The sequence below is a fragment of the Citrus sinensis genome, chromosome 2 (genome assembly GCF_022201045.2).
Source record: "Citrus sinensis cultivar Valencia sweet orange chromosome 2, DVS_A1.0, whole genome shotgun sequence".
NCBI classification, from domain to species: Eukaryota; Viridiplantae; Streptophyta; class Magnoliopsida; order Sapindales; family Rutaceae; genus Citrus; species Citrus sinensis.
Genome location: NC_068557.1, coordinates 27,578,717 through 27,606,707, shown reverse-complemented (window position 1 = coordinate 27,606,707; position 27,991 = coordinate 27,578,717). Strand labels below are relative to the sequence as shown.

Below are 27,991 nucleotides of genomic sequence, written 5' to 3'. Positions count from 1 at the left end.
AAATAAGAAAACTATTAAATAAGAAAAACCTAGAAAATATCCTATTTAAGATTTACAAATCCTCATTAAGAAATAAGAGATATTTCCTTACAATCTCCACCTTAGTGAGTTTTTCAATTAGGTGACAAAACATGATCCACCGTGTATCCATAGCCATGTCATCTCTACCTCCTTTACTGCACCAAACCATATTCGCATAGAGCTTATGAGAATCACTCCATTATGGTCTCTATCCAGATGCTGTAATTCTGTACACCAATAATTGTCATACTCTATCTTATCCAAAGTACACATATTCGGTACATGTCGATTAAATTTCTAAAAATACCCACTCTCATGTTTGGCTACTTGAGAGCCTCCAGCACCATCAACATAAAAATTACTTCATATAGCTTGCACAAATGTCAAACACATGCCTTGAATGCAAATCTTTTAGAGCCACTAACAATGACACACTCTTTTCCATGGCACACCAAAAAAAGATAAACCAATCTCTTATGGACTAAAGAGATACACCATTAGCTAATATTATCAGTATCTCCATCTACTGATTTAGATTTATTTGCCAAACTTGCTCTATTTCGACAATCTTCTTCAAAGTGCCTTAATTGTCCACATACCTCTACGAGTTCCTACGAAGTTTTACATTGCTTTTGCTTTCCTTATGTAACATAGATTGAACTAGTATATACTTGACTTGAATATGCCACAAGCCAAAATTGATTATTCCATTAAACTTTTTTGTTTCTATATGCAGATTGAAATCTTATTGATGGCATAATTACTTTTCAAAACAAGCTTAGCTCTGATACAACTTGTTAGAAATTTTAATTTGTTCCAATATCTTGAAAGAAAAAATATCAAACAAATAATAAACAGAAAATAAATAGAGAATAAAACTAATTACACAATATAAGAATTTACGTGAGAAAACTCTTATATTAGAGAAAAACTATGGCTGCCAAGGACGAGAAGAGAAAAATATACTATGCAAAAAATAAGAACAATCACTCTAATATATTCTTTACACCCAAAACCCCAATAATACTCAATCTCTTAATAGAACTACTGTTTCTCTCATATTAAAAATTGTCTACTTGTAGAGAAATTGATTGTTGAGACAAGTAGTATGACTATTTCTTCTACAAGTAGTATTCTTTTTCTCATACAAATTGTGTTCTTCCTTAAATAAGCTAAGTTTTAAATGGAAATTACTTATTTTTTAAATATGAATCCTCATGAATAAGAAAACAACTAAATAAGAAAAGTCTAAAAAATATTTTAATTTAGGATTTACAAATCCTCATTAAAGAGGAAGACATATTTCCTAACATGATGCTATATGTTTTGAAAAACCACACCCCACTTTGTGCATAACGTGACATCATATGTTAAGGACTACGAGGCATGAGCTAATTAACTATGTTTAAATATTTAAATGTTTTAATGAAGTTTCAAGTATATAAATACTTACCTAATTTGTGTCTGCTTGTAATTGTTAAATGATTATAAATTTGGAAAGATTATATGTTTGAAAAGTTTGTCTACGATGTTTTAAAAAGATTTTGGTATTTTATAAATTTGCTTGGTATATAAATATGTATATGTGTATTTTGGTATATAAATTTTTTTCTTAAAAATTAAGATTGATCCATGATGAGTAAAGAGAATGACTTGATTTAAGAATCATAAATGATTTAACATTTAAAGTCTTCCGCCGTTCAAGGGTTGAATTTTAATTATATAAAGATGATAAGTTTATTTACTTTAGAGCTTTCGCCACGTTTGAACCGTGAATTGTATGTAAGGATCGCCCTTATACCCGTCTAGATTTCGGGCATGACATATCATGTATACATGTACACATTGATTGATCACCAACTTACGTAGAAATTATTAATGGTGTGCGAGGTCATGCACACGTTTAGCCATTGTCATGGCCGCAATTGTTATAGTGCTATTAGACGAAGTTTCTCAAAACACATAAAACTCCAAGATAAATATGATTTATATCTGTCTTGTTTGGTCACTTTGATCGACCCATTATTTGAATTTTAATTGGCGGCAAGCAAATTGGCCAATCATTCACAACTAGGCATGAAGGGAATAAAGGGCTGCATGGTTTCGCAAGTGAAAGAACAGTTGCCAAATTTAAGTAAGCCAAGTCTGAAAGAGTCCACCAAGATTTATTTCAATATTTGACATATAAGATCATTATCAAACTTCAATAAATACGTGATCATTATTAATTGCCTCAAAGTTCGCTGCATAAATAAGACAAATCAATGAGCAACGTGACGCAAAGTAGCCGTGCATTTTTGGTTCGTCATTTAATTAAGACGTATCTACGAGCAAATTAAGTTACTGCATGAAATAAGACATATCAATAATCTCTAGTACGTGTTCAGAAATATCGCAAAGCTAAAAAAGCAACAGTAAATTATTGGAATATTCTGTTGAAAATTTCGGGAAGATACAAATAACAACTCACATTCTTGCATCGCTAGCTAGTAAATATCGATGTTTATTTGTCACCGATGAATTAGTCAGTCAAAAGTTGACGTCCTGTAAGTAAATTCAGCCGCACGCTCCATTTTCTCTTTCATCTTCTGGTTAAATTAATATGTTTTCGAAGCCTAATTTTGAAATATTAAGTTCATTTTCTGGTTTAAAAATCATTTTATGGTTTTATTGAGCAAATATATTTCCATTTTTTGAATCCGCTTACTAACATTTTGCATCTTTTACCGAAATACAAACTAATTATTCCTCTACGAAGATTAAAAATATAATGAATAAAATCAAAGGCTATACCCATCTTAAATAGAATAAAAGTTAATAACCATCTTAAATTTCATCTTTATAGTATAAAAACCACTAATTTTTTTGTTAAATCAGAGCTTCTAGTCTTCTAAGTTGTACAACAGAGCAACCTCAAAAGAAAACAAAAAAAGTTTCCAACGAAGCTTCTTGAACGGTCAATCAATACTGCTTTGAACTTTTCTTGAGCAAAAGTTCGTGTACTAATTGATGTTAATTAAAAAAAAAATTAACTCTTATCCATATTCTATTATTAAAAAATTCATAATATAAAATGTTTAAAAACTCAGAGAACTTAAAATAAAAACAATCCTAATCCAATTTAAAAAAAATAAACGATTTTATTTAATGAAATCTCATAAAACTAAAGTGATTTTATTATTATTATATTTGACCCCACCCCTCCCCATCGTCGAAGTAAAATATTTTCGTTGGACTTGAACCATGACCTCTTACTTTTACTTTAGGAGTTAATCCAATCCTTTAAAAATATTTTGTTTTTTTTTTTTTTGTCTTAACCACGAGGTATCTTGGGGAGGGCTCCAACTGTGGGAGACACCTTTAAGCCTGTACTACAACTCAGATTAGAAATCTCTGCTCGAACCGGGAACTGGGAGGCACAGATTCTCCCAACAAAATCACCTTTAAAAATGTTTTGTTATTGATTAATAAACAATGGATGTGGATTGTTTATGACCCTCCTGATCCTAATATATTATCTTATGAGAAAAACTTATGTGGAACAGGCGCACTACTTCAACCTGTTAAAATGATGTGCATACTACTAATAGTATATCATTTGACAAGTCTAACGAGTACTTCAATGAACTCCATAAATTAAATAATATAATTTTATGTTATTTTAAAATAAAAAAATTTTATGAGTCCCAAAATATGATCTATTGCACCTGCCAAACAGACCCGTAACGAGTGTACTCCACGGAAGTTCCTTTGAACATCACCACGGACAACCCCAAAGGGTCAGTGGTCAAGCAAAGATGCAATATCAATTATTTGACTTAAAATAAACAATTGAACGTTTTAAATTGCACAATCGAGTATGTTACTTAACTAATTTGCTAGAGTAAGTAGTCTTCATTTTGAATTTTTATGCCAAATAATAGTTTATAGCCTATACGTAATATGCATGAATTAACATTTTCTTAAAACTAAAATAACTGGAAAGGCGTGCGTCATTAAATCTCTTGACAAATCATTTTTTTTTCAATAAATCAAACTAATTTATTACTTATTTACATATTAATAATACTCATCGTATAAAATTGTGATATATACACATAAAATAAATAATTAATTTATAGTGCTAAAATATTTAGAGAGACGTGTCACATGAATCCCACACCGTTGTCCACAAATATTAGGATTTAGGAGAGTTCATCTACTATGACGCATGTTAGAACTGTTTGATCTCAGTTGAAATTGTTTCTTTATTTTGTTTATAAATTAAAAACAATAAAGAAAAATAATTTTCCAGGAGATAAAACTAAATTGTAAATTGTTGTGTTAAAATTTATTTCCCTTTTTCTATTTATTATTATTTTTGAGCAATTCAACAAATACTAATTTATCATTCATGTGAGTCAAATTTGAATCACCAACGATGGTGCCACTTTGTGCCCAACAACGGACCTTTTAAGAAAAATTTTAAGCCCATTTTGACATTTGTCCCATTATTGATTTGATTTATCATAAACGCTCCTCATAAATTTCCATAATATCAAAAATGTCAATTAGTAAATGTTTGACTTTCTTCTTTTCTAATTTTTAATTTTTCACTCTCTCTAAAAAATCAAGAGTTTTATGACTCTTCAATCTTCTCTTTCGCTAAAAAAGCAGATAAGTGTTTAAAGGTTCTAAAGTCTAATTCACATTGATTTGTTTAAGGGTCCTCTAGTTATTTAGGTAAACAGTTCTCGATTGGTTATCATTTCTTTAATTTTTTTTTGTTGGAAAAATAACATCTACATCTCAAAGTTTGCAAAAATGTCACAAAGACTCCAAACTTTTAAAAAGGAACACCAAAATCCTCTTTTAACTATAATATCCTTTAAATTTATTAATTAAAAAAATTGACTCCAATAGTTTATAATAAATGGAAATAAATATTAAAATAAATGTAATAATATATACATTTTAAAATAATTTCAATATTTAAATATGTTTTAATATATTACAATCTATTAGACATATTTTAATTATATTAAAGTAAATTTTATAATTAATAGAAACATAATATTAAAATAAATGTATTAAAAATTAAATTATTTTAAATATTATGTAAAATAATAATTTTAACATTATTAGTATGTGAGATTTTTTTAATTGTAAAATGTATTTAGCCCAAATATTTATTTAAATTCTCTAAAATAAATACAAATATATTATTAAAATAGATATAATAATTTGCATATTTAAATTTATTTAAATATTAAAAATATTAATTTTATTGGTCTACTAGACATATTACATTATTTATATTATTTTTATATTTATTGAAAATTTTAAAGTTAATTTTTTTTGTTATTATATCCAAAGGGTGTTATAGTAAAAAAGCAGTTTTGGTATTCCTTTTTTAGAACTTGAGGGTGTATATGACTATTTTTCCAAATCTTAAAGGTATAAATGTCATTTTTTCAATTTTTTTGGAGATTTTTATGAGATGAAAGAATTAAGGTCATGTCCTAAGGAACTATGAAAACAAAGGATAGTTGTATATGTATTGAATAAAAATATTTTAATGAATTAAAATTTTGGTACTTGTTATTTACTGAATATTTTTAAATTATATTACTATCTAAACTTAGCTCTTCATTGAATTCTTCACCGCCGCTACAAGTATCTATGCATGAGCAAAATTAACCCACATTGTGTGGCTCGGCTATAGTCATCGTAGTTCAAATAATAATATAGTAGAATCTCTATAAATTAATACTTGATAAATTAATGATCTCCATAATTTTCATAGTCCCAACTTAGGCCAATGGACCAAATAATAATTTCAATAAAATAATAAGATAATATTTTTCTTAACAAAATTTTATATAACTTTGTGGTCCTATTCAAATCATAAATTAATAATTTACTGAAATTACAAATATAGTTGACTATGATATTTTAATTACATAAAATATGAGTCCATTGTTACTTACTTTTTTCTTAAAATCTAAATTTAGTTGGATCTCATCAGTTATTTTTCTTATTACATCTAGAAGCTCTGGGGTTGACTTATCGAATTATAATAAAATAAGAAATTATGAAGTGTTGTTGATGCTTTGAGTGCTTCCTTTTGCTCAACAGGCTCTAAAACTACTATATGTTAATTGAATTGTAAATAAATCTATAAATTAATAAATTATTAATTATTTAATATCTCTTTTAATTAATAAATTTTATATAGTCCCAACCTTATTAATTTATAAAGATTTTACTGTATATAAAAGATGTCAAGAGTTCATGGTTATCGTCATCATTTACCTCAACAAAAAGGAGAAATCAACTTTTATGGCGCGTATTTAAAAAAATTAAGTGCTTTTAATAGTCAAAAGGTTAGCTATTCGAAGCTCAAGATCCTTTTATACAAGATAAACTTTATGATGGTTTGGAGTTCCAGAGGGTCCATTCTTCTCCCTTTGGTATATGGTGTACAAGTTTGAAAAACTTATTTTTGCGGAATTATTATGAGCATTATATATCCTTATTGTGGAGGCATCTAGATTATCTGTAAATGAATCTAGTTAATTGGATTTGTTCTACAAAGCCAAATCTACAGCTTTCTGGGCTTGCGTATCACTCACTGCACGATCCTTTTCCCATTATGCATTCTAAAATCTCAACCTCCACTAGTTCCGACGGCAGATTCATTCCACAGGAAGTTGGTTAAAAAAATTATTACGATGAAAATTTATTTATGTTTCTGACCGAATTTTTAATGCTGGGAAAAGTGGGAAAAAAGAAACAAAGAAGAAGAAAAAAAATCACACGGCTCTTCATTGATATTTTTTAACTTACAAGGATTAAACTGCTATTTTGAGAAGGGAAATTATCATTGCACCACCTTTATTTTACCTTATATTCATCTAACCACTACAAAATTTTAACATGTACTTTAGACCACCTTTTTTTTCACATTTGTATCGACTAGCTACTTTTCCATTAACACTATTAAATAATTTTAATAAAATGATAATTTTACCCCCAAATAAATTAAAAGACCATTTTATTTTATAAAAATTTAAAAAATAAAAAATAAAATGATAAAAATATACCTAAATTTAATAAAAATAAATCCCAAATAGAGGTGCTCAACTGATTTTTACTAAATTTAAATTTTACAAAAAAATTATAATTTTGTAAAATTTTATTAAAATAACTGAATTTATTTCTTAAAAGAATAAATCCTAAAATTTTAATAATTTAGGGGATTTTTGTTAAATCCCAAAATTTTGCAATTATTTTTATAATTATAATTTATATTAAAATACTTTTTATTAAAAATAAAAATTATAATTTAGGGATTTATTTTTATTAAATTTAGGGATATTTTTATCATTATTTTTTATTTTTTAAAATTTTTATAAAATAAAATGGTCTTTTGATTTATTTGGGGATAAAATTGTCATTTTATTAAAATTATTTAATAGTGTTAATGCAAAAGTGGCTAGTTGATACAAATGTGAAAAAAAAAAAATGGTGCAAAGTACATGTTAAAATTTTGTAGTGGTTGGATGAACATAAGGCAAAATAAAGGTGGTGTAATGATAATTTCCCTTTTGAGAAAGAATAGGTAGTTGTTTGTCATTTGTCCTTAATTTCCAATGATGCCATTTGTTATAGTATCATGAGAAGTAGTCGTTAAAAGAAAAATAAATAATTATGTCATTCGGCGTTATGTATCTTAGAATTTCTCTCAATAAGAAATTTTAGAATATCAGAAGTAATACAATTTACTAATTTATGTATGACATATATAATTAAATTTAATATAATTAATACTTATATGATAATTTTTTAAAATAAAAATATATATATATGTCATAATTTATTTAATTGTTATATGACTAATATAATACTTCTTATGTATTCTAAAATTTTTTAAAATGAAAAGTTAATTTTAACTGTCAAAGCACTCAGAAAGCACTTTGTAATGCACTTTCGAAGGGCATAGTTGAAATTAATTTGTCAAAAGCGCTGAGAATGCGCTTGTTGTTGATGGACACCTTACAAGAAAGTACTTTTTCTGTGAATGGATTAGGGTTTAGGGTTTAGGGACTCATTTGAAAGCACTTTCTCAGGGTGGGCCTTGTGAGTCCATCATGTATGTGAGAAAGTGATGAGGAAAAAAAAAGGAGTGGGACTATTGGCACCACTCTAAGTACCTCTTAACACCCCTTTAGTTATTTTACAATTTTAACCTTTAGTAAAATTACATAATAGGATAATTTCTAATTAAACCCCCACTCAAAATTAAATAATTTATTCCCCTTCAAAATTCTTTATACTGCATTTTTTCATTTATACAACATATAGTATAAACTCTCTTTTCTTTCCTAAACCTTAATTTAAGAGTTTCAAATTTAGGAGAAAATAATCATGCAAACAGATGAGGATGATAATAAAAAAATAAACCAAATTAACAGATGAGGAATTATTGGCGACAGCAGCAACTCATCATAACAAGCTTCAGAGAAGAAACCTTGAGACCTCGTGAGGGAAATTAAGATTCAAAACTTGTGCTCAACATATTCTTCAGTAAACCAAATTAACATTTGGCCTTAGAATTACATGCATGGTGGCCAAGGGTTTGCCAGGTGTCATCATCAATTACAATGCATTGTCATGCATTGGAGTAAAGTGCCTGCCATTTATGATACCGTCTTGTTTCGATCAGGTATGGCGTACTACTCTAGTCCTGACTTTTAATGCAAAATGACCATATATAAATAAATATAATTACTGAAAATTTTAAATATCTAACAGCATCATGTTATTGTTTATATTACCTTTCTTAATTGCTGGGAAGTATTTGTAATTAAACAGATGAATTTGATATTTCATGTTTGTTTGTAATGCATGATTATGTTTCTAAAGTTATTTTAACTTTAAAAAAATGCTTTCAAATTCAAAACAAATTAATATGAAGATTTTGATCTTCTATATCAAGTAGTTGTTACCAGTATAGAGAGCGAGAATGTCAGGCACGATCGCAAACGCAAAGAAGGAGAAGGAGCAAGAGCAAGAGATTGTCGGTGGAAAACAAGTTGATGCTGAAAGCTGTATGCAAGATCGTGCTGACATTTCAGTGATTTGCCACGTAAAAGTAGCAGTTTCGTGGAGCAAGTTCCTTTTTTTTTCCTCTTTCTTTTTTTTTAATAGATGATTAGTTATCTCAAAATTCACAAATCAAAAATTAAAAAATGGAGTTTATATTAATAATTTAAATTAAGGGTATTTTTGTCATAAAAAAGATGTTAAAAGAATGTTCTAATATTTTTAAATATTTTAATGGGGTTATTAAAAAAAAGAGGTGTTGAGAGATATTTAAAGGGGTGCCAATAGTCCCACTCAAAAAAAAGAAAAGAAAACGAAGAGATCGATCTAGTACGGCCCAAAGAGGACAACGCAATTAATTTTAGTGCAAGAAACCCAATCGAGCCATCCTTAGAAATGAACATCCATTTTGGAAATTCATTGGACAATCTCCAACAGAATCAAGACTAGGGGCAAGAAAATAAATGCATTTTCCAACACCGATATGTTGTTATTTAAGGAATCTATAATAATAATAATAAAAGAAATCTATAATCAAAACATTTAACACCATTATCACTAAATCATATATTTGTGTGTGTGAAGCGTTGACGGATCAAAACAATTCGCAAAAAAATGGAGTTTTCAAAATGTATAATTATGTTCTCTCTTTTCTCAATCATTTTCTTCACATTTTCTGCTGCAAATTCAGCTTCTGTTGAAGAAAACTTTCTCCAATGCCTTTCCATGCAATCTCAATCCTCTATTGCAATCTCCGAAGCCATTTACACCTCAAGCAACGCTTCGTTCTCGTCCGTTTTACAGTCATATGTAAGAAACCTCAGATTTGCTACACCAACAACACTGAAGCCACTCGTTATTGTGGCTGCCAAGCATGAATCCCATGTCCAGGCAACTGTCATTTGCTCAAAAAAGTTTGGCTTGCAGATCAGAATCCGGAGTGGAGGCCACGATTACGACGGCCTCTCGTATGTATCCAATGTTCCTTTTGTCATCCTTGACATGTTCAATCTTCGGTCTATTAACATCAGCTTAACAGATGAAACTGCCTGGGTTCAAGCCGGCGCAACGGTTGGAGAAGTTTATTACAAAATTGCGGAGGCAAGTAAAATCCATGGGTTCCCTGCTGGAGTGTGCCCAACTCTTGGTGTTGGTGGGCATTTTTCCGGAGGCGGATATGGCAACATGATGAGAAAATTTGGGCTGTCAGTGGACAATATCGTTGATGCGCAAATTGTTGATGTTCAGGGTAGGATTCTCGATAGAAAATCAATGGGAGAAGATCTTTTTTGGGCTATTAGAGGAGGTGGTGCAGCGAGCTTCTGTGTAATTCTTTCCTGGAAGATTAAATTGGTTCAGGTTCCTGAAACTGTGACTGTGTTTCGAGTGGTGAAAACCCTGGAACAAGGCGCTACTGACTTGGTTGCAAAATGGCAACAAGTTGCGGCCGACAAATTGGACCAAGATCTCTTCATAAGATTGTTTATTAATGCTGTAAATGGAAGTAAAGAAGGTGAAAAGACTGTAAAAGTTTCATTTGTTGCCATGTTTTTAGGACAAACAGAGAAGCTTCTTTCGTTGATGAAACAGAGCTTCCCTGAATTGGGGATACAGAAAAAGGATTGCTTTGAAATGAGATGGGTTGAATCTGTTCTATTTTGGTTTGATCAACCAATTGGAACTCCGTTGGAAGTTTTACTTAACAGGATTCCAAAATCGCAAGTCTCTTTGAAACGAAAATCGGATTATGTTCAGGAACCGATTCCGAAGACAGGCCTGGAATCAATATGGAAGTTGATGATTGAGCTCGGAGAAGTGGGAATGCAATGGAATCCTTACGGCGGAATAATGAGTGAGATTCCTGCAACAGAAACGCCATTTCCGCACAGAGCTGGAAACATATTCAAGATTCAGTATTCTGCGAACTGGAATCAACCAGGAATTGAAGTCACCAACCGCTATCTAAATTTGACAAGAACTTTTTATGAAGCTATGACTCCTTATGTTTCCAAGAATCCCAGAGAAGCATTTCTCAATTATCGCGATATCGACATCGGTAGCAATACTAATGGTACTTATGAAGAAGGAAAGATTTATGGGATTAAGTACTTCAAGAATAATTTTGACAGGTTGGTGCGTGTGAAGACATCGGTGGATCCTGATAATTTCTTCACATATGAACAGAGTATTCCAATTAGTCCATCTTGATGCAAGAAGAGAGAAGGATCATAGAGAGTTTTAAGTTTTGTCCATTTGTCAGTTGTGATTTGCTTTGGCAGTAGGTTATTAGGATATAATGCAATAGAACCTCAAAAATAAATGTTTCTTCGTCATAATTTTGCTGGTCTTGACCTTTGAATAATTTTAGCATTTTTATTTGGTACCATTTTCAAATGCATTAGCATCTTTCACTAATTATATTAACTTACGTAGTATCTCTAATATATTATAAAATTTCTCCTAATACATGTTTGAGAAGTGGATTATTCTCAAAAAGCTTTTTCTTTTTCCCTATGATAGCAAAACGACTTTTGAAGCATGCATGCTACTAGATGTACACTTTATTTGATCTTTGCAATGAACACAATTTACTTTCTTTATCGTTCTAAAATATTTTTTATTTTAAAAATAACATTATCAAAAGATATTCAATATATATCTTCCCAAGCGTGTCCATTTTTAATATTTGTTGGAGCTTGTCATCATTTTGTTTGCGCACTAATGTTGTGTGAAACTTTTGAATCACCGTAAATGGTGAAAAGTTCAAGGCTATAGCTAAAAGTTTGAAATGGAAAATAAATCATCACTGTGTAGAGTGGAAACTGTGTAGTCCAATGACTTGACTGTAATGGTTAAGGGCTTGAAATAAAATATAAAAATATTCCATTTCAATTGCATCTCTCCCATTTTGATGTCTTAGTCCTGGGAAAATAAAATAACAATTATGTCCAAATCACACCCCTGCCATTAATTTCCCAGCCTAAAAGAATAATTTGGTAGACAGCAATTATTGGTTACTAAATAAATAAATTCATGTGAACTGTGACATGATTAATTAAAAATATATATAAAAATTAACTCATTCAATCGGAACAATCGCATACAACAACGAAGCAATCTTTCACTCTCAGAATTATGGAACAAAGCATCCCCCCTAAAGATTCAGACAAATTGGATATCAAAACACAGGATTAATGTATCAGTCCTTGAAAAAAAATAATAATGAAGTCTTATTAATCACCTCTCTCCCATTAATTTCCCAGCCTAAAAGAATAATTTAGTAGATAGAAAATATAACAATGAATTTTAATGATCCCCGAAGTTATGCAGAATTTGGACAAAACATAGTAAATAGATAGATTAATTGTGTAGTTTAAACTTTCAAGAGGAGAAGTTCTTGGTCTTGTATCGATACAGAACCCTTTTCTTCTTGCTTGAGGCATTGTCAATTGTGAGAACAAGCTTTCCAGCTTCATTGTTCTTGAAGGTGTTGCGAATTGGCCCCTCATGCGACCCCATCTTCTTTCCTTTCTGAACAATAATGGTGTATGAGCCTTCATCAGTAGGCACAAACTCCTCCTTGTAACTCACTTCCCAACCCAGAACAGTCAGATCCCAAGTGATTGTAGTTCCAATCTGTCAGAATAATTACAAGTATGATTAATTTCACAACTTGCCCCACAAGAAAAAAACAAATGATTGTTATTTGTTTCATAAAGTTAATTAATACCTCAGGAGCTTGAATCTCAATAGTTTCAGTTGATCCTGCCTTGAGAGTAATCTCAGAAACAGCACCACCTTCTTTGGAGAACTCGAAATCATTCTCCCTCTTGAAGCCACCATATTGAACAGGGAGCTCCTCGGCTGGAATGTATCTATAATCAAGAATAATTCATCTCCTTTAATTAGCTTTTAGCTACAGTACATTTTCAGAAATTAACACGTAGGTAAAAGGAAAGATAATACTTACTTCAGAAGTGTTTCTGTGACCTTGGCCGGGCGAGCAACAACAAATTTGCTCTTAGTTCTTTGCGTTAAGAAAGGTGATATGAGAGCATTCAAAGCATAGTACCAAAATGGAGCATTAATAATTATCTGCAATCAATCAAAACAAAAGACCCCCATCAAATTTGATTAATTAGAAGAAGCAAAGGGAAATAAGATTAACGAGTAATTAAAGGAATTGCTTACATTTCTGGCAACAAATTCAGGGTAATTGTTCTGCAATAGATCGACAGCTTGTTTTGTGGCAACCCTCAGTTCCTTCTTTGCTAGTACTGGAGCATTCTTCAAATCATTGATCTGAAGCAACGAAGAAATGCCACCAGGCTTGAAATCAAGCTTCTGAATGCCCTGCTCCATCAGCCTCAGCCTCCATCTCAAGAACTGGCCACGCTTCTCCTCAGTACCAAAAGTCTTCTGATAAAGCTCATCACTCTCAAACACCCCATAAATGTTGTAGCAAACAGGGTGACCTTCCCGATCGACGCCGTTCATATAAGCAGCAGAGCTTAAATCTACCTCCAAATCCTCATCCAAAATGGAATCAATCTTGTTCCCCTTCCTCCACTGAAGCGTATTTTTCAGCATCTCCAATGCATCATTCACCTTAAACTCCCTAGCCCTCAAGAACTTCAGCAGAATCACATCAATCCCCTCAGCTCCTTTGCTTGGCAAAAGCGGCACTCCCCAAAGGGCAATATCCTTATCAACTTCAACACATTTCTCTTCTCCTTCAGCTTCATTTTTCTCTTCTTCTTTCTCAGCTTCCTTTTCAACTTCTTGGGCTATTTGCTCTTTTGGGTTTTTGTCTTCCTCTTGTTCAGCTTCTTCATCCACTGGCTTTTCGGCTTCTTTCTCCTTCTCTACAACTCCACCGGCTGCTGCCTTTTCATTCTTCTTGATGGTCTCCTCTTCTTTATTCAACAAACTGTTCCCAAGACTGGCTTCTTCAAGCTTGGCCTTGAACTCATTCAAAGCCTTCCTCTCAAACTCCTTCAGATCAGAGAGAAAATTGCTCTCTTCCTTATAAGAAGAACATTTCGTAACAGACTTTGGCTCTTCTTTCGTCGCAGCAACTCCATCAACCTTCTGGGTTTCTTCTTCAACTTTAACAACCTCAACAGTCATTGTTAACCCCTTTAGTTTTCAAAGAAGAACAATGAGAGAAAACTTATTAACTCTCTTCTTCAGTTAATATGAGTTTTTTTTTTTTCCTCTCTTTCTGCTTGCTTTGTTATATGAGCTCGCGTTTGTTTTGCTTGTTTTTTTCGATGGAAAAAGAAGAGGGTTGCAACGGCTATATATTTTGAAACCCGCATAAAGTGGGGGCCACCAACGGTCACTTATCTGGATCCACCGCATTGGAGCCGTTGGGTCTTGGGATTCTTTCGTTTTGCTAGCCTGGAGGCCAGCAAACTTCCGCAGCTTTTGGGCCCCATATTTTTTTTTTTTTTGTTTTAACTCTACAAAACTTGTTGCTGTTGTTTGTTGTTATTATTAATTTAGCCCACGAAAATTTTGGCTGCATTTAAACGTTAATCATTCGTTATTTTAACCAACTCCTTTCTGTTGGAGTTGTTCTTATTCACAGCTAGCCAGATTTTGCTCAAAATTTAAGTGTCTCTGCAATGAAGAATCTTCTGCGGTGGAATTATTTTTTTTTATAGAAAAATGCTAAAGAGAGAAAAAAAATGAGAGAAAGCGTGTTGAAAAGTAAGAGAGAGTGCGTTGGGTAGAGAGTGAGAGAGAGAGTAAAATTCTCTCATCTTTCTCTCTTTTTAGCATTACGCTTTTTTTTTTTACAATGACTGCTTGGTTCTTTCATTTGGTAGATACATAATTAAACTAAAATCTGTATAAAATCTACAATTATTTTATGTCAATGATTTTTTTAATCTGTCTGTGAGATAATAATAATAATAATAATAAATGCTACATTTGAAAAATAAAATCTTAAAAAAACATAAATTTCAATTTTTGATTTTAACTTAAAATTGTAATTTAGTAAATATGCAAAACTTTTATAATAATATTAGAAGGGAAGGGCTCCTTTCACCTTTTTTTTTTTTTTAAAAAAAGATGTAATAATATTCCAAAAACTTCGATAACCATGGTCTTGATGTGGTCACAATTCATTAGGCATCCATGCCTAATGAGGTTGCATTATTATTTATTTTGTTAAATAGGTGTTGACAGCAACGGTCAACACCTACCGACCATATACGGTGTCATTTATGGCATCCAATATTTTATTTCTACTTTATAATGTCATTGATGATGAAATAAACATCCCACATTGTAACTATAAAACGATTATCACAATCGCCAATAAATTATTGGCATTGACATTATCAAAATAATTTTGGCATTTTAAGCAAGTTAGGCTATTTGTGTTGAGAAAAAAAGAAAAAAACTTACACTGCTTGGTATTCTTCAACGCATAATCATGGCATATTGGCATGACTAAATTCAAAAACTTTTGTGTTTTTAATAAATAATATACATACATCCATCCATACATACATATTATATATATATGATTTGCTGGCATGGTTATTGATCGTGCTTGTGGGAATGCATGCCGTTACGACGTTATTTGCTTGTACAATGGATTGTGTATAGCTTATTTTCTTGATTGTTGGACTCTATTGAAAAATCTTGCCACTTGGCATCGTACCACCGGTCAATCAATGATTGAACATTTTTTTGTCTTAATGGCTTCTCTGGCCGCATGATTCACTCACTGGCCAAGTAACAGCTGCATGTGGTTGTCGAAGAAGATTTTATATAAATGTGCTGCAGATAGCCAACAGCTGGAGGAAAAGATTTTTGTATTTAGCAGCTAAGTTGCAGTTCAACAGGAATCAGCTCAATCAAAGGCTTCGCAGATTTGGGCGGCTAAAAATTAAAATGACAGAGAATCCTGAGTCTCCAATATACCATGTTTTTGTGCTCGTTCAATACAATCATGACAAGATCTGCACAGAAGACTTTTGCCTGAACATGGAACCTATTCCAAAACTTTTAATGTGCATAAAAAGGTAATAAGATAACCAGATCAACTCTTTCATGCCTGAACGGTGTCAAGGTTCTCTACATCCTGATGAGTCCACTATAATCAACCTATAATAACCCTCTCCAACATGATCCTTCACCTCAACGTACATTTGTGTACGGCGACACACGTGAAGACACTGATGTAATGCATGGGAAATGGGTTGACAATATTAACACACGTACGGGCAAACATGCAGACTGCAGAAACACACACATGAAGAGAGATTTTTATCAACACAGTATTAGTATCAACAACCAAGTTTAAAGGCAGAAGTCAAATTCATAAACTTAAGTCTCAAAAGTACAAGCTTGACCTAATCCTCATGAGCTGTAAATTTCCAAGGCCTAGCCTGACTGACAGGTAGCGTTTCAAATACCATAATGTATTTTTGGAAGAGGCAATAATACCTGTTGGCTTTAACTGAACTGCGTCTCATCAGAAAACTACAAATTGAGGCACTGTACAGCACTCAAAATATCACATAAATACAAGATTGCCAACCCTCTCCCGATAGTTAAACGATGTCCATGTATTCACCAGTAACTCTGCACAAAAGAAAATTAAAAAAAAAAAATTATCAACAGCAGTTCCACCAGAGAGACAGAAGCCGAAGATTGTATTTGAATCCCCAGATCAAATACTGCTCACAAGAAGAATATTTCATTTTGAGGCTACATTTGTTATGGCTTCTCAAAATACAACTTCTAAGTAAAGGTTTTACTTATAGAGCTTATACAAGTTGAGCTTTTACTAAAAATATTTTACTTGTTTGATTATCAATGAGAGATTTTATTAAATATTGCAAAATTATTTTAATAGGTAAGAAATGAAATAAGGTTATGAACTAAATTAAGAGTAGTTTAGATAATTTAACTCTTTAAACAAACTCTACAACCTCTAATCCCAAAAGCCCAAAATTTGAGTTTTTCCTAGTAGAGACAAAATAACTTATTTAATTCCAAAATCTATACTCAAAATACAACTAAACAATAAGAAAAACTTTGAAAAGAGCTTTATGGGATTACACAAGTACTTTTGGCCATCAGATAAGCCATATCAAACATGCATTGAATTCCAAATACACACACACACACGCATATGAGGGGGGGAAAATGAAAAAGAGAGAGAGAGAGAGACTAACATGTAACATGTTATGCACATGCTTTTTCTTTTTTCAATCATTATCACTGATGCCTTACTTTTTGGTAAAGACTTTAAAATCATTTTCGGTAGTTTTCTAACTTAGCTGTGTTGTGTTAATTATCAAATTCTTCTTCAAACTGAGCTAATTCATGAGTTCATGTTGTGATGAGCGGTCCGTGTACTGTGGATTGTGCAGTAAGTCTCATTTTGTCCGTAAGATCATATATGTTTTATTAGTGAGACCTTAACGAGCAAGTTTCACATACCTATTATATGACAAGAACGCCTCGCCTATGGTTCCTACAACCTTATTTCGTACCTTCCGCACACAAACCTGCAGTTATACAGTTTAAATAACTTTCCTTGGGTAGAGAGATGATAAGGATGATGGTAAAATATGTCCATAAGGGTCACGCATAATACTATAAAGATTACACCCACTTGTACTCTATCAATAGGTCCAGCCTCTGGATCTCGATTACGGTGAATGACAATCCCATTGTCACATTTGTTTATGAAGTGTGCACTTCCACTAATATCATAGAGATTAGGCGGCTCCCCAACCCAATTGTGCAGCTGTCAGACAATGGTAAAATTAGAAAGAGGAATTACTGAGCAACAAACTAGAGTTCATGGATGCTCACCTGTCTAGGATGGGCGACGAACCAAACATGGCATGCGTGATGTTGAGCAAACCGCTTGACCATCGTAAGCATCTGACTCACATACTCAGTTTCGGTTCTGTCAGAAATAAAGTTCACATGTTCATAAAAGTAGAAATTCTTCAGTTCAATGTGCAAGCATATGGAATGCTTTGAATAGAAGGAGAGCATGAGAAAATGTTTTCCTATGAATGTAAAATAGTTAATGACTTTTTTCCTTTTGCTAGGACAGATTGACCTTTAGTAAAACAAAAGTATAGATTGCTCCGAGGAAAAGCAACTTAATCTCAAGAAAGATAATAAGCCAGCAATCTGAAGAGACAAATTACAAGTCACCAGACTGGTTGGCCAAATATGAGCATACAAGGAAGAGGGGCAAGGAGACATCTTTCCTCTCTGAGAGAGGGAGAGAGGTCCTCATAAGAAAAGCAAATAATTGTCTTCCACAAGCCAATGGTGGCACAGAATGATAGATAGATAACAGAATGAGACTCACTGGCTCACAGGACGTTGATGATCAAGCTCATTGTAAGGATCAATTACAAGTCCACGCACACCATGTCTTAAAACCGCTGCTTTGGCAAGATCAAGGACCCATTTTATACTTGGAAGGGAATCATTCTCACACCTGTTGCATAACTATACATGAGAAACTATAGTGAAACAGCAGAAACTGAATATAGGTATAAAAGTTACCTTAAAGTCTTTACTAACTCCAGAAGCAAACTTTTTAAATTAACCAAGGCAACTTTGTCAGGCTGATAACCTTAACATCAATGCTATGACTAAAGAAGTACCTTCCAGAATCAAGATAATTTTTCAGGAAGAATTAATGCTGTGATAGCCTAATGATGTTACTGCGATGTGTAAGGAACAGTTGGCAGGAATAGATTTTATTTCTTCATTGCTCTCTCATTTAAATATTGTGGTTTAAGCTTTTCAAGGAAGCAAGAACTACATGGTTTACTGTGACTTGTTTTTTAAAATTTTTGTTGAGAAATCTCTTCAGTAAGAGAGGTGATTCAGGCGTAGAAGCACAAATTTTATGCGGATTAAATATATCTGCAATAATTTGGGTTATTTGGAAAAAAAATGAATAGAATCGCCTTTGAACAAGATTGTGAAGAGGAGGTTTATATTTTTTGGGTTAAATTTCAGCTTTACCATCCTTACAGACTTTGTTTTCAAAGTAACTTTTTCTATCTTCTCTATTCAAACAAATTCAGATGAATTTCATATTAAATTTTGAGTACTTACTGCTGTGCCTCAATAGATATGCAAGTTTATGAGATTAAAAACTCCTGTTTTTTTCCCTTTATACACCTCAACTGGTAAGCAGTTTTGGGATAAACTTGTTCAGGCTGGTTCAGCTTTTAAAAACAGTACAAGGTTTTCCATTGTAGATGACAATCATTGACTGATCTTGAATGTTATCCATATAGTTTTTTTCTTTCCCTCCCAAGGGGTTTTGATAACTTATATAGATAGCCCAAAGCACAGATTTATTTATTTATTTATTTTTCCCAACATAATACATATTTTTCAGTTTCTTGTCTGAAACAAGAAGCCAAGATGTGCAAGGTTTTGCTTGTTTAAGGTACTCTGCTGTTTCACATGAATTGTACCTTCCTTTCAGCAAATAAAAGCTCTTCTATTATGCATTTAATTGAGAAGAAAAATCCTATGACTAGATAATTGAGCTTGGCATACTCCATAAATCAGAGGCCAGGAATACATTAATGCTTATATATTTAAGAGTCTACTGAAAAATGATAAATAGACTCTCACAGTATAAGTTAATATTAGTAACATAACTATCATAGTAGATATACTAACCTGCATTTTAACTAGCCAAATTGTATCCACAAATGAAGCATCAACTTACCTTATAAGAGAAAATGTATTACTCAACCATGCCTTCCCTTGCTCAAACTCTTCAACAGTCATTCGTTCAGCAGATCCTCCATAACTGTGGTCATCAAGGTGAGAGAACTGAAGTTAAAGGGTATGTCATTTGACAATTAATGAATTCTGAAGAAAACAATAGATATAAAAGAATTGACTTCCCCCAAAAAAAAAGACTTTGGTCAACCAACCCATTGATGATGAGAAACTTATAGATTCAATGGTCAAAGTATTTCACATGTAGACAGTCTTGTCTGTGCAATTATGCACATTTACCCATCAGAAAAGAGAAAAGAAGATGACAACTAGCAAAGTAGAAGGAAAACTATTATTCTTATATGACGAGAGGGGCCAGATTCTCAAGTATGCAGGAAATATACAAGATACTTAGAAAAGATAAAAGTAAAATCTAGTTTCTAAGTTTCAATAGACCTAGAAACTCCAAGAAAGGAAAGGAGGGAAGCATCTTTGCAAGTCCGAACTCCACTTTTACCAAAAACGGCTAGCTTATCCCCAACAATGTCTTGCAATTGAACTCCAGCCTAATATACGCATTAAAATTTGATTTATTAACCACCAGATATTCTGCTCTTTCCCCTCCTACAGACTCCCACCAGGGACTTTAAAAGCTCAAAGCCAAACAAAGATAACATCACAATACCCAAAAGAAATAAGAACGAACAAACAAATCTCACAACTACACAAGTGGAAAGTGTACCAACAACTAATTGCATGTCTCAGCATAAGGTTTACGCATGAAGCAGCCACTGGCTACAATTCTATTCCTCTACTATAAATTGTCAGTGGTAACACATTGTGGCAAGACACCATCTAAAAGAATGTCTCAGCCTGTCTATGATCAGGATACGAGACTTGGAAGAAGAACCCCTCCATTGAAGACCAACTCTTTGTCCAATATTTTCCCAAAAGAAATAAAGAGAAAGAGTGAGCAGGCTCTCTTTCATCCTATTTCGTAATTGCATGCTCCTCTCTATGTTGTTGTGCGTATCAGTGTTTCTTTATTTTCTTTGTTGCAATAGATAGAAAGAAATGTTCCAAAAAGGATTAAGGGAAAACCCGGACTTAACAGTGACCAAATTTCAATATATTCAATATTTTAAGCTATATAACCAATGAATAATTTATAGTTCACAACTAAAGACCAGAGATAGTTCTGATATAAAAGTCAGAATCAATCAGTAGAAACCACTGACCAGAGTTAATCGATTACAGGAACTAAAAGGACAAAAAGAAAGAAAGAAAGAAAGAAACTGAACCACGCAAATTTAAATGAAGCGTAGCACCCTTAAACTTACTTTGCTTCAAAAAATGGCTTCTTTATATGTTTTTCTAAAAGTTTTCTTGCATGCTCCCGCACCTGTGAATGAAATGAGAGAGATGAACGCATCAAAAGTACAGAGAAAAAAGCTTAATAAAAGCTATAATTAACTATTACAGTTTACACACGCCGCTCACCACCACCACCACCACCAAACAACCGGGCAAAAAAAGGGGGGGGGAAAGTATAAAAGTCCATTGCACATATTTTCTTTACACAATATCCATACTTTTATAACTGCAATGCTCAGTTGGGATGTCTCCAGAAACTGACAAGTGTGTTGTTTGAAATCATTACAGACACGCACAGGAAAAATCAAATCAAGCAAATTACAAACTCCACCTTGTTCTCCATGGAGCAGAGTACAAATTTCCAGCCAGCATGTTCATTAATATTGCATATGAGAGCATCAATCCACTCACTCTTCCCAGAATTAGGAACCCCAGTAACTATAGTCAATTCTCCAGGCAGAACCTGGTCAAGAAAAAATTGCCAAGATTAAGGGTAAAAGGTTGAATTATCCATGCTTGTTACTCACACTCGTACACTCATACATACATACATTATATAATATATAGATACAGGAAGGCACTCACACATGCACATAAATATACATATATACACATGCATTCATATATATTATGTACTATATCATGCTTACATTGTATAGCTCATTTAGAGCCCTCCAACCAGTTGATATACCAAATTCATCTCCACTTGTCCGATGATAATATGCGTCAATTTCATCAAAATAATCTCTAAAGTTGAATAATCCCATTATAGGGTACAATTCAGCATTCTCAACTACCTCCTTCAGTGCACCAGGACCTAGGTACATAAGTACCTGGGAGCAAAATTAAAAATGTTGTTAGTATTGCTGCAATGATCTTAAAAAAGCTTAGACAGTAAAACAACTGCAAACTGCAGAGGACCAGCCAAGATAATGCAAATGCAATGAAACACAACAAACACTTATGCAAACATATTTATCAGTATTGACTTGATCAAGAATAGTCAATATCTGAGAAAATAAGCATACAAACGATGCAAAAAGAAAATTGCCTGCTTGAAGGGACATACACCTTCACGAAACTTATGCATGGTCCTTTAAATGCAATTATAGCTAAGACAACTGGCTACAACCCAAACAATAGAGATTAGTGACTTGTAAGAGAATCTTCTCCTATTGACCCATCCAATCTAGTATGGAAAACTTGAGAGGAGAAGACAAAGACTGATTGTGAGTTACAATGTAACACAATTTCCACTACCCATTATTCATGCCTAATATATTGCCTGATAACTAAACTTTCACACTATCATCAATGCAATCAATGATTATAAAAACAAAACAAAAGTCAGATTTAATTCGTCATTAACAATTACACCACATGCACGCCCATACAAATTATACAAAGAGATTGATATCTAACCTCATTTGCATCTTTAAAATGATCGACATCATTTTTCTTTGGCCATCTGACTCGCCAGCATCTGCAAGTTACGAATAAGTAATATGAGGATTCCTTAGAGAGAATGACGGATCATAAAAATTATGAGCGCAGTTATATAAACCTCTCTCTACCAACACGGCGTGCGAGTTCTTCAGCTAAGGCTTGACCAGGCGGATCCCCATCAGTGGCAAGTATAATGCGAGATGCCTATCAATACCAATATCTTTAAGAACCAGAGTCTTTCTATGTTTACATTGGTCATAATTCAAAGAAGTAAACCTACTAGTACCAACCTGCTTTAGGTACATTTTGCAGTTCCATAGATACTGATACTTTGTGTCCTAGCTTTACCAAATACAGAGAAGACAAATTAGATCCTACTTTAGCAATTTAACATAAAGAAATGTTACTCCAATGAAGAGAGCATTCTATTTGTGCTCCACTTTTTCAGCTTGAGGAAAAGGACATATAGCATTCTATATGTGCAAGTTTTAAAATAAAATTTGTATAACACTAAAAATGTCACACATATTTAGGCAAATGAGATGCAATATGCTATAATTATCCATGCAAATGTGAGACAGTGGTCGAGTCCTAAGTTCGACCAACCAAATCTTCATTTGGAAAGTGTTTCAAATCAATGGCATCAAACAATTGTGGCAAATGGTAAGTCTCAGCAATAAAAAATAAAAATGAATAATGATAAAGAGGCAAATAAAAAATTATCATCAAATCTCCAGTCTGTTCAGACAATAATATTTACAAAGATGGTTATCGTAAGTTGCATAAAGAAGCATATAACAAATGAATCATCAGACTTCATCTGTTCAGACAGAAATCTTAACAAAGATGGTTATTGTCAGTTGCATATTACAACTAAAAAAGGTAATATCCTGGCATGGAAATGACAACATGAACATGTCTCCAGGCATCTGTATTGACGGGGTGGCGGGGGGGAATCCAGTAAACAAAGATCACAAGTTTAGTGCAATAAATATTTAGTTCTGTCCTTAACTGAAATAATTAGATGGTAACCATGTCTCTGTTGTTACCGTATCCAGTCAATTGACTCGCAGCAAATTTTTTTATTTACAAAAGGCCAAATAAAACGGCGTTCAATGACAGAACATGATAGTAATTGGAAATTAAAACTTATTTCACTTAAATTATGAGAGCATGTGCATGAAGATGAAAATAATGTTCGAATACGTTGATATAAATATCGCATGTGGAAGTGTAAGACAGACAACTCTTCAGAGGTTTTTAAACTCAGTTCAATATTCTTGAATGACCACAAATCTTGTCAAAAGAAACAAAGCAATTATTCATGACATAAGGAAAATAAAAAGATTCGAGATTTTAGAAGTCTGCAAAACCTGCTCTTCAGATGGAACATTCTTTTTGGAAACCGAAGAAGGTGCTCCATCAGGTACACTCACACAATTAAGAAAGCCAGCTTCTTCCATTGAGAGTTTGTCCATTTCACCCTCAACCTGTAATCAAAAGTTAAAATTACTATTCATTAAGTATAAGGTCCAATCAAGATAACGCAGAAAGTCCCAATAGAAGGATAAAGACGTACAATGATGATATCACTTTCTCCCTCTATATCATCCAGGCCGTAGAATACCTTTTCAGTGTCCTTTTCCTGAAATAAAAGCAGACCACAAACAAGATCAATATGATAAAGTCCTTAGAATCTATTGTACTATAAGCATTCAAAGGACAAGGGCATGATATGAGAATAGTAGTAGAGGGAATTCTTTGATGGATGAAAGAAAATCACTCCAGACAGATCAATCTAAATTCCACGTTTGGTCATACTTAAAACATTAAACTCAGAAGCAGTTACAAGGAAACACACATCCAGAGGATGCAGAAACTACCTTCACTGAATTTTATGTAGAATTTTTTTTTTTTTTTTCCATGAAATCGATCTGAGCTGATAAAATAACCACTTTATTGCTTAAATGTACATTTAGCACCATCAATAGGTGCATTTACAATCCTCTGCCCATGAGATATTTACACACTTGAGAAATTTAATGTTGTCAAAATGTCAAAAGTAGAAAGCTAAATAATATGCACTGAACTGTTTTGAAAATTCAAGTTTCAAAAAGACACTTGCATTAGAACCTTAAGCCATCATTAACACTGTTATTACAAATTAATTTAAGGAATTAATAAATAAGTAAAAACACTTAACACAGAAACCTGCCAAAATTTCTTGTTGAAGTCACGGTACTTGCAATTTACAAGCTTCCCATTTCGCCAATAAGGGAATGCAATAACAACCTGACAACAAAATTTCAGGAACAAATTACATAAGGCAGATAATTTTCACATAAAGAAAGGTGATGATGTTTGGAGCTTAGCCAAATAGAATTCTGTGTTATTTACTTTGAATGGTGGATAAAAACTGGAGAGTCTCAGATCTAAAGAGAAAATCTACTTTGTTCACCTTTTTTTCCAAGAACTATTTTCAGGTGTTTTCCTATTAAGCAAAGTTTATCGAGCGAACATCCTGGGGGGGGGGGGGGGGCAAGGAATCCCTTGATATATGTTGCAGGAAGTTGCAGGAGGAAAAATTAACCGCTTGGATGAATCTAAAACTGTGCATCACCATCTGCTCTTTCTCAATTTATTGCGTGGTATTTTGATCTATTTAAGAAATCGTCACATATAGCTATCTGGTACTTACATTTACCAAATGGACCATTTCCAAAGGACTCATCACAGGATAAATTGCATGCACAGAGAATCAAAAGAAAGGGGAAACTAGCAAATTTTTTTGGTGCATTTACGAATAACAATGTGAAAGCCACTTAAATATCTTATATAATCTATTCAAATTTATGTCATTGGCATTCTAAGCATGTGATTTATGATTCAAGATAGTTGGGCACCTCATGACCATGTCTCTTTTGCATAACACGATTTCTACGTAAAGTCTCTGCTGATATCAGCCGCTCCGCAAAATAAGCACGAAGCTGAAACAGGACCAGATAATAATATTATCACAAAAACAATGCTTAAGATGAAGGCAATGAGATCACCAATAGTGTACAAAAACATAGCAACCCTCCTAAAATCAACATCACGTGAATGCCAAAGTCCTGTAGACTGCCTATATAGCATGTTTTAAACGAAAAGCACATAGTTATATAGGGAAAGGGAAAAGAAATTGTGCTCTACAAGTAGCACCTAGCAGAACGAGATTGATTAAGCTATCAAATGAATTTCAATAAAATATCACTACCAAGGGATAAAAAATCATTAAAATAGAGGAAAGAGTGGGACCAGGGTAAGACCCAGCACCTCGTTACCAAGTGGTTCCAATTCCAGACTGTCCTCTGTGATTTCTCTTATGGTCTTCATTTTGCTGAATTTTTTCAAACTTGATTGAGATCGGTTATTATCTACAAGTGCCTGCAAGCACAGACGGAACATCAGTTTAAAGGAAAACCGCAATCAAACACATATACGATCATAGAACAACCAGCAACTATTCATGAAATTCAGATGAATAATATCTGACCGACGTGCTGCCTTTCCATCCGCATTTTGCTCGAAAACACATCCATACGGCTGAGAATCTAAACACTCACAAAGGCCGAAGTAAAAGTAAATGGTAATTTGTTAAGAATTGAAAATGAGAAAGTTTAAAACAGATTAAAGCATAGACAGCATACCCATCTTCGTCAAGGAAAAGAGACAAGCTTAACTCCTCTGAATCACCACCATTACACTGATGAAAAGAATAATTACTAATATGATAGCTAACATTTGCATTAATTTATAAATCAAATGAAAGCATCGAAAGCATACCTTCAATGAACTAGTATCCTACAAGAGATGCATTCAAACAAAATACCAAAACTTGTATAGACATTTTAAGGAAGAAAACTAAAGCAAGTAAAGTAGAAATCATTTAAGATTCTTCACAAGATTTTTTAAAAATTTTTTAAAATCATTTTCATTTGAGAAACATATAGCAAAAAGCCCCGTAACATCCACAGCACGAGACTTTAAGCAAGCTTGTAGTGATCATCTATAAAACACTCTTCTCTTATGAATTACCCTCAACCACATGCACAGGTAATAATAAAAATGTGAATATCACATTAACGGGTGCATAATACACTTACTTTAGTTCTAAAGGATAAACATCTGTGAATTAAATCAAATAAACTCTAGGAATTCAACTAAAAAGAAGAAAGCAAAGAAAATACTTTTGGGCAGAGCATTCTATTTTCCACCCCAGGAGCACAACGACCAATGTCCAATCCCAGCTGTTTCAACTTAATCTTCAAAATTTCCCATGAACGTGAATCCAACATCTTTTCTTCTGTCTCTGCAGAGAAAATTGGGGGGGAAAAAAAACTCGCATTTTTATCACACACAACAAAAAGAGAATTTAGAGAAAGGGGGTTTCTATAGAAGTAATTTCTGTAAAAGAATTTCATATCCAAAAGAAGAAGCCGAAATGCTTATTAATTTATTAAAAAAAAAGCAGTATGAAATGTTTCAGCAAATTAAAAACACAACAAAATAGACACAGAAGCCCTTCTGGCTAAGTGAAAACACTTCCAAACACGGCCTAACGCGGTCTTGGATATTAAAATTAAAAAGAAAAAAAAATAGTTACAAACCTGAGGTTGGAGTTGGGTGATTGCGATAAGAGACAGAAGAAAGGTCTTTAGTTCTGAGAGTTAACGGGTGATGATTATTATTATTATCATCATCATTTTTATAGTTGTTGTTGTTAATGCGCTTGAAAGCCAAAGAAGTAGTAATTAGTCGTCTAGGACTGCTTGCAAAACAAGGAGAAGAGTTGATAGTGAAAAGTCTTGTTGAGGCGGCGGCGGTTTTGAGAGTAGAAGAATCCATGAACAGATATGAGAGTTTGTGAAGACGGCTATGGCTGAAACTGCCAGCAATTGGATTATGCTGCAGAAGAAAACGCATCTCTCTTTCAAATGTAAGTCTTATAATGAAATGTATCAGTTTCCGCTCATGTATTGCTTGTTTTGTTCCTTTCTTCAATAATGGGATGGATTATAGGGAAGGGATGAGAAATTGAAACGAGGTTTTAGCCTTTAGCCTTTAGCCTTTGGGGTTTAAGGGTTTATTTCTTTCTTCTCTGTATCGAAATTGAAGTTTTGTGTTTTATACCTTTTTTTTTTTTAATTATTATTATTATCGGATCCGGGTGTGGGGACTTTAGGATTGGGCTCAAGAGAACAGATCTGCTTAGCCCAGTTTTACTTGGGTCCAATAATAGCTATGAAAAATGAACCCCATCATTACTAATCGTCCC

At 32.9% G+C, this 27,991-nt stretch overlaps 3 protein-coding genes across 5 annotated transcripts; 1 reads left to right on the top strand and 2 right to left on the bottom strand.

Moving 5' to 3' along the window:
* Positions 1–9,683: 9,683 nt before the first annotated feature.
* On the top strand, positions 9,684–11,478 carry LOC102629234 (berberine bridge enzyme-like 14). The gene has a single exon (XM_015527102.3). The coding sequence runs from the start codon at positions 9,724–9,726 to the stop codon at positions 11,314–11,316; it is 1,593 nt and encodes a 530-aa protein (XP_015382588.2). The 5' UTR covers positions 9,684–9,723; the 3' UTR covers positions 11,317–11,478.
* Positions 11,479–12,158: 680 nt separating this feature from the next.
* On the bottom strand, positions 12,159–14,385 carry LOC102624830 (patellin-4). Its single transcript, XM_006468299.4, has 4 exons — positions 13,300–14,385; positions 13,079–13,203; positions 12,839–12,983; positions 12,159–12,744 (listed from the first exon to the last, which is right to left on the bottom strand). Exons 1-4 carry the CDS (start codon positions 14,236–14,238, stop codon positions 12,490–12,492), a joined length of 1,464 nt encoding a protein of 487 aa, XP_006468362.2. The 5' UTR covers positions 14,239–14,385; the 3' UTR covers positions 12,159–12,489.
* Positions 14,386–15,979: 1,594 nt separating this feature from the next.
* On the bottom strand, positions 15,980–27,821 carry LOC102625113 (twinkle homolog protein, chloroplastic/mitochondrial). Of its 3 annotated transcripts, XR_001507149.3 has the most exons (22): positions 27,324–27,821; positions 26,904–27,025; positions 26,364–26,419; positions 26,210–26,267; positions 25,990–26,100; positions 25,578–25,661; positions 24,886–24,966; positions 24,254–24,319; positions 24,048–24,164; positions 22,965–23,012; positions 22,793–22,878; positions 22,651–22,711; positions 21,879–22,061; positions 21,560–21,691; positions 21,195–21,256; positions 19,859–19,942; positions 18,470–18,601; positions 17,956–18,052; positions 17,753–17,887; positions 17,578–17,645; positions 16,576–16,713; positions 15,980–16,365 (listed from the first exon to the last, which is right to left on the bottom strand). XR_001507149.3 is itself a non-coding variant. In XM_006468300.4 (21 exons), the coding sequence occupies exons 1-21, from the start codon at positions 27,637–27,639 to the stop codon at positions 16,683–16,685; spliced, it is 2,130 nt and encodes a 709-aa protein (XP_006468363.2). In that variant the 5' UTR covers positions 27,640–27,821; the 3' UTR covers positions 16,367–16,682. The 3 variants fall into 3 exon arrangements, 1 of the variants encoding a protein (XP_006468363.2); XM_006468300.4 differs by lacking the exon at positions 15,980–16,365 and having other exon boundaries at positions 16,367–16,713; XR_008052247.1 differs by lacking the exons at positions 26,364–26,419; positions 26,904–27,025; positions 27,324–27,821 and having other exon boundaries at positions 26,171–26,251.
* Positions 27,822–27,991: the final 170 nt, after the last annotated feature.